The sequence below is a fragment of the Triticum aestivum genome, chromosome 4A (genome assembly GCF_018294505.1).
Source record: "Triticum aestivum cultivar Chinese Spring chromosome 4A, IWGSC CS RefSeq v2.1, whole genome shotgun sequence".
Taxonomy (NCBI): Eukaryota; Viridiplantae; Streptophyta; class Magnoliopsida; order Poales; family Poaceae; genus Triticum; species Triticum aestivum.
In genome coordinates, this window is record NC_057803.1 from 649,904,684 (window position 1) to 649,911,344 (window position 6,661).

At 46.7% G+C, this 6,661-nt stretch overlaps 1 protein-coding gene across 1 annotated transcript; it reads left to right on the top strand.

The window, feature by feature from the left end:
- Positions 1-210: 210 nt before the first annotated feature.
- LOC123087871 (ATP-dependent Clp protease proteolytic subunit-related protein 2, chloroplastic) lies at positions 211-3,849 on the top strand. The gene is made up of 9 exons (XM_044509993.1): positions 211-419; positions 521-567; positions 663-735; positions 1,248-1,368; positions 1,442-1,579; positions 2,657-2,773; positions 2,871-2,939; positions 3,051-3,146; positions 3,447-3,849. Exons 1-9 carry the CDS (start codon positions 229-231, stop codon positions 3,600-3,602), a joined length of 1,008 nt encoding a protein of 335 aa, XP_044365928.1. The 5' UTR covers positions 211-228; the 3' UTR covers positions 3,603-3,849.
- Positions 3,850-6,661: the final 2,812 nt, after the last annotated feature.

The window sequence follows — 6,661 nt, forward strand, 5'->3', positions numbered from 1 at the left end:
TGCATTTTATTGTAGTCACCGATATGTGGTCCATGGGCAGATGTTTCGTCCGTTTCAGACGCATTTGCTCCGCGTTTGGAGTCGGGCCGGACAGAAACGAACCTCTGAGGGCATCTTTGTCCGTTTAGGTACGCCCGTTGGGCCCTGTTTCGCCCCAAAGGGATGTCCGCGGATGATTTGAGGTCGCGAGGTGGAGTTGGCCTTAGATGCCATGAGAGCTATAAAAATATGTGTTTGATCGGGAGGCGCACGAATCTTGGCGCACATCTACCCTCTTCCTCCCTCTGTTATCCATTCCGCCACTGTTCACTCCCGAGCCACTCCGCAGCCCCTGCTCCAATGGCGCTGTGCCGGACGGCGCCCGCCAACTCCTCCTGCTTCCACCCCCGCGCCGTCGCCAGCTCGCCCTCCTCTCTCAGGTCAGCCTCCTCCTCCGTCTCCCCCTCGTACGCCCCCCTCCTGAAACCCTGGCTGACCCTCCCCAATCTTCTCGCCTCCGCCTCTGTTTCCCCTTTCGCAGCGTGGGCACCAAGGTCTTCGTCGGGTTGAAGGCCCAGACCAGGCTCGGTGAGCACGAAAACCGAACCAAATCGTTCCAATTTACTCTGGGGTTCGTTGTTCCGGTGGCTGATTTCGGTTTTGGTGGCTGGATTGCTGAGCAGGCTCGTCCGAGTCGTCGTGCCCGAATGTCAACGCCCGGTTCTACACCGCCGTCAACCGGAGGGTCTCTCTAGGGTATGCACACGCACGCCCATCCGTATGCGTAGCCTCTGTTTTGCTCGTTGTATTGATATAATATGTGGTGTGGTGCTGCACATTCGTCAGGTGTTTGTTCAGTCCCCATTTCGGGTGGTAGTTGACTAGTTTTGCATTCTGTGCTTGTTCATGTAATTGTCGCTGTCTGCGTATGAATTGACGGATGATTTTGAGTTTTGATGATTGCATCGAGTGCATCAGTGGTCTCTATATAGTATTTCGATGGATGGGGAATATTTAGAAGATGTTCATTTCGTAAATGAAATTGTTTGTGCACAAATCAAGTTGGGAGCTTGTGTCGGTACATCAACTATCAATGAGATACCCCTAAAAAAACTATCAATGAGATGCCTCATTTGTTATTGTTCTATCTATAATCCACAGATTTGATACATTTATAGTAGCCAGTTATATCTGTAAATTTTGCTGTGGTTTGCTGGACACATTTGTTCCCTTAAGTATCACAGTCTACTAATATTTATACTTATTAGGTTGTCAAACAAGAGGGCTACCAGGGCACGTATTTCCATGATGCCTGTCGGCACCCCACGGGTACCGTACAGAACACCTGGTGAAGGAACCTGGCAGTGGCTTGACATATGGAATGCTTTAGTAAGACCTCGCAATACCTAATAAAATGACTAATCCGTTGCACCGACTCCTAATTTTTATTTGCTGTATACAGTATCGTGAACGGATTATCTTCATTGGGGACACTATTGATGAAGAATTCAGTAACCAAGTACTGGCAAGCATGCTGTATCTTGACAGTGTTGATGACACAAAGAAGATTCTTCTATACATCAATGGTCCAGGAGGAGATGTAAGAACTCGGCAACACTACCCTTTTGTTCTTGTTGGTTGGCCTTCTTTTATGTCACTTTTTTTGGGGTCATGTTCTTGTGTCCTGTAGGTTGACCTTCTAAAGAATTCGAAACCAAGTTGATGTCCCCATAGTTTATATCTTGAAAAAGAAAAACTGGGTTGAACTGATCGGATCTAAGGGGCTGCCATTGCTATTCTGTAGTTTAGTAAGTGAGTGATTGCCTGAACTTTAGTATCTTGTGCTGAGTTATGTATGCTGTCCTACTTTTGTGGGACAAAATCACAAAACCAGTGCAAAAACTTTTATAGCTATGAAATGGAAAACTCAGGAAAGAGAGGATTTATTCTATTGTGATAGTCTTAGAGGCAAAATTAAGTGATCACAGTATAACATTATTCCAATTGTAGTAGCTCTAATTATTTGGAAAGCTCACTGGAAATTGAAGTTATCTACAGATCGGTGTGGGCATGCATCATTTTAACAATGGCGAGTACATTTGATATGGTAAAACTGGGATGTCCCAATAGTTTATCTTAAAAGGACAAAACTGGGATGAACTAAGTGGATCTGACGGGCTGCCAATGCTACTCTGTAGTTTAGTAAGGGATTTTCTGAACTTTAGTATTTTATTCTGAGTTGGGTATGCTGTCCTGCTCTTATGGGACAAAACTATTGCAGAAACTTGTATCGCTATGAAATGGAAATACTCATTCTGGAAAGAGAGAATCTCTATTGTGATAATCTTGGGAGGCAAGATTAAGCGATGTCAGCATAACAAATATTCCAAATGTAGTAGTTCTAATTGGTTGGAAAGCTCACTGGGAATTTAAGTTCATTATAAATTAGCGCGGGCATGCACCATTTTTTTTCACGGGAGTCCCTTTGATAAATGCAACAGGGATATTTTGTAATCCGTTTTTCAGTGTACCTTATGGCTTGTGAAGATATGTTTGTTTCGATGTTCCAGAATGGGTACAAAGCTACAAAAGTGTCTCATCGAAGAAATACTCTTAGCTAACACAAATTTGCCTAGGAGAGCCTTTCTAATTCTTGTGTTCTCTATTGATATTCCAGCTTACACCATGCATGGCGTTATATGATACCATGCTAAGCCTAAAGAGTCCAATTGGTACTCATTGCCTGGGCTTTGCATTCAACTTGGCAGGATTCATTCTTGCAGCTGGTCAAAAGGTATTGGCACTTAAATACCAACTTCTTTCTGGAACTTGTTTGGTTCTTTGTGCCCACTATAATGCTTGTTTTGCTGCTCTTTTATACTACTATGTAGGGTTCACGTACTGGTATGCCTCTTTGCCGTGTTTCACTTCAGTCACCTGCTGGAGCAGCTCGAGGCCAGGTCTGGGCATAGCAGAAGCTTACTGATCAGTTTCTTGTAAAAATCCCCATGGTGTACAGTTATTGTTGTTATTGCTGAACTGCATTATCGTACACTTGTTTTTTCCTACAGGCTGATGATATAGAAAACGAGTCAAACGAACTTAATCGAATCAAGAACTATCTTTACGGCAAGCTAGCAGAGCACACGGGCCATTCTGTTGAAAAGGTCAGCATTTTCTGTCACATGTTGCAGTCACTTTCTCCCTCATCACCTGCAGTTAGTACTTAGCTTTCAGTTACTGTGGAAACGCCTTTTAGCGTTTCCCGCTTACTTTCACCATGCATAACTAGGCTTTGATTCGTTCTGTTTTCTCGTATATCATCCTTAAAGGAAAAATCTGATGTGAAATACCGTACTGCCACTTTCCCTATACGCGCAGCATTTATCATGATTCAGTTACTAGGTTGATCTCCGCGAATGCAATCCTAGCTGCATTCCTCTCATCCGAAGTGTCTACTCTTGCAGGTTCATGAGGACTTGTCCAGGTCGAAGCGCTTCGACGCCGAAGGAGCCCTCGAATACGGGATCATCGACCGTATCGTCAGGCCTTCCCGGATCAAGAAAGAGGGCGGCTCGACCACCGGTCAGAAGAAGGAGCTGCGGAATCTGGGACTCGGCTAATCGTAGATGTTAGCGCACCAGAGTTAGCCCTAGACTGCCACAGTTTTTGAATTTTTCCACGTCTTCGAAATCTTGACGCTTCCTTGCATTGGTCCATGTGGATGTACGAGATTTAGCTTGTTCTCTCCGGTATGCGGTAGCAGGAAGAGGTGATAGGCGGTGGCTATCTTTTCCGTTTTTCATACACACCCAGAAACGCCGCGCACGTTTGATGATTTCGCGCGACATTAATGTTCTTGTTGAGCCAGTGGTCCGGCAAGATGCCGTCTGATTTTTTTTAATTTTTTTTTGCGGGAATTTCTGATAGTGGTTGGTTGCCGTCTTTCTTTTCCTTATCTTCTCTTCAGGAAGGTCGCGGCGGGCTGTCTGAAGCTTTGTTTTTTGATATTTCAGGGAGGGTGCTAGTTGTGGCCTGCCTGCAACATGCTAACTGCAAACTGATATTCTCACCATATATGCAGATTATAGTAGTGGTGTAACGCAACTGTCGCTGGATAATTGAGGAGTGGTAGTAGCGAGCGTGGACGTGAGAGACCAGGAGGAGCGAATCGCCGAAGCCTTAGCTGTGGAATCGCTCGCGCCAATGATTGAAATGATTGTACTAGTACTGTCTATCTGTCAGGTGCCCACGTTTGGTCAACCGCTTGGAGGGCTATCATTGGGCGTCCATTGGGGCGGCAAGGCAAGGCAAGGCAACCAGAGCCGCAAGCTCTCGGCCGGCGGCCCCGGAGACAGGCCACCTTACGGTTCTACGCGTAGAATAAGTAGATGATGATGATGATGATCTGATGATGGTGATGATTGGTAGGTGAAGATCGGTTGGTTCCCGGTGCAAGCTCAGATAGATGTACGTATAGAAGGAAGCATGGCATTGCAATCACGCATGATTGGCATGTCCTCTAGATAGTCCATGATACTCCGTACATACGTGCCTGTCACAGAAGGGGTGCGGTTCGGGTGACGGGGTGAGAAACACCGTGCCGCCAATCTCGGCAGTCCGACGGATGGGCGGACGGACGTGGCTGTGACTGTGAGCCCGCACGTACTTATTATCTGGCACCCCCCCAAGATGACATGGAACGCACGGCGTAGTGCGTGCAGAGGAAGAAGCGGGACGCCGACCGAGCTCCGGCTCTGTCCACACGGCACGACCCGGCCGGGGCCTGGGAGGGAGCTTCCTTGGCGCAGGTCGGTTGAGCGCAGCGGCCGCTGTGCGTCGGGCCGGGCCGGTGATACCTGCATGGATCGATCGCTCACTGGCGTACGCGTGCCAGTCGCCGCAGAAATTTTCGCAGAGGTAGACGGATGGCAGCATGGGTCGTGCGCGCACGCAGGGGGGGCGCTGGAGCGGTGGAGGCCTTGCTCTGGCCGAGCGGCGCCGCAGGGCCGGTGGTCGCCCGCCGCGGAGCACGCCAGGCATGAGGCATGGCCGGTGGCTGCTCTGAGCCTGCGGCGCAGGGAAGGATCGCCGGATCATCGACGGAAGCGACAGGTCACCCTCCCCCTGCCTTCGATCTGGGCGCCTGGTCACGCACGCACGCACGCAGGCGATCGGCGGGCCGGTGGTTGCCATGCCCTGGCAATGGCATGGCAGTTGTTGATCGCGCGCGCGCGTCTGGGCACGCACGCACCGACGCACGGCAAAGATTCGGTCGCCCGAACCGCCGAAAGGACGACACGGCCCCTGGCTGAGCCGAGCTGAGCACGCACGGACGCCCCGCGGGATGGCTGGCGCTGTCGGCACGACATACGACATGCGTCGCCGCCGCCGGTCTCACACGCACACACACCCGCACACACGACCGAACGGAGTGGTATTCGGTCGACATACTCACATTTTATGTATATTTTACACTATGTTTTTACATTCGTAATTTTACGTAACATAAAATATTTTTTACAGCGAGTACATATTTTCTTATGTTTTCTTTTTATGTATGAGATAAGACAAAATTTACGAAACGTAAAAATACGGTGCATTGATGTTAAAATAGAGAAGGGGTGAAGAATAACTATTTCTCATTCAGGGTGACGAATAGCGTGACCCCCTCTCTCTCTCTATAAACTCATATGGCAACTTCGGTCGATTATCACGTTCCCCGTGTGCTTCATCATCTTGTACCTGTCGCCCACGAACGGGCGGAGGCAAAGTTCAACCGGACGGAAGAGGTCACGGCCGGCTAGCAAGAGCCGAGACCGATTACATGGCAAAAAATCTTACCTTTTTTCTTTTCTACAAGAAAAACTTCTGATCCATTCATCATCTGTCATGGCACTATAAGGAGCAAGACCTCTTTATGGTACCAAATGTTGAATTTAGCCAAAGGGTCGTTTGCATAAAAATATCAACAACATGCACAATTGAAACATGTATCATGCCGCAACCTAAGCCTACGCTAGAAGGTTAGGTTTCTCGTGGTGGAACAAGCCCACCTAGGCTAAAGTCCTAAACTTGACACATATGCTCCCATATTTTCTGGATCTTTTTCTGTAGGTTGAGCTAGATGGTTCCCTTTATCTTGTCCATCCATTTTTGCATCATGGTCTGTATAGACACATTCGTGTTTTTTGTTTTTCTCAAACGAAATAACATATAAACTTCAAACTTTGCATGACAATGAGACATCCTAACCATAATGTGAGAAAAAACTTTCAATTTTTTTCAAGTATTTTAAATACTTAAAATAATCATTTTAATAAAAAATATATCTCATTTTGAATATGTATGTCGGACCAAAAAAATCTGAAAAAAGCACACATTGAAGTTCGAAAGTTTGTTCGATCTGCAAAGTTTCAAGTCCATATGTTGTTTCATTTGAGAGAAACAAGAATGAGAAATTTTGATGTAGTAAGTTAGTTGAAGAGCACAGTGAAGGAAATATGCCCTAGAGGCAATAATAAAGTTATTATTTATTTCCTTATATCATGATAAATGTTTATTATTCATGCTAGAATTGTGTTAACCGGAAACATAATACATGTGTGAATACATAGACAAACATAATGTCACTAGTATGCCTCTACTTGACTAGCTCATTAATCAAAGATGGTTAAGTTTC

Excerpts from the sequence above, each read along its gene's own strand:
- LOC123087871 (XM_044509993.1), top strand. The coding sequence starts at position 229 with ATGTGTTTGATCGGGAGGCGCACGAATCTTGGCGCACATCTACCCTCT. Across the intron at positions 420-520 it reads AGCTCGCCCTCCTCTCTCAG|CGTGGGCACCAAGGTCTTCG; the intron begins GTCAGCCTCCTC and ends CCCCTTTCGCAG. Across the intron at positions 2,774-2,870 it reads TTCTTGCAGCTGGTCAAAAG|GGTTCACGTACTGGTATGCC; the intron begins GTATTGGCACTT and ends ACTACTATGTAG.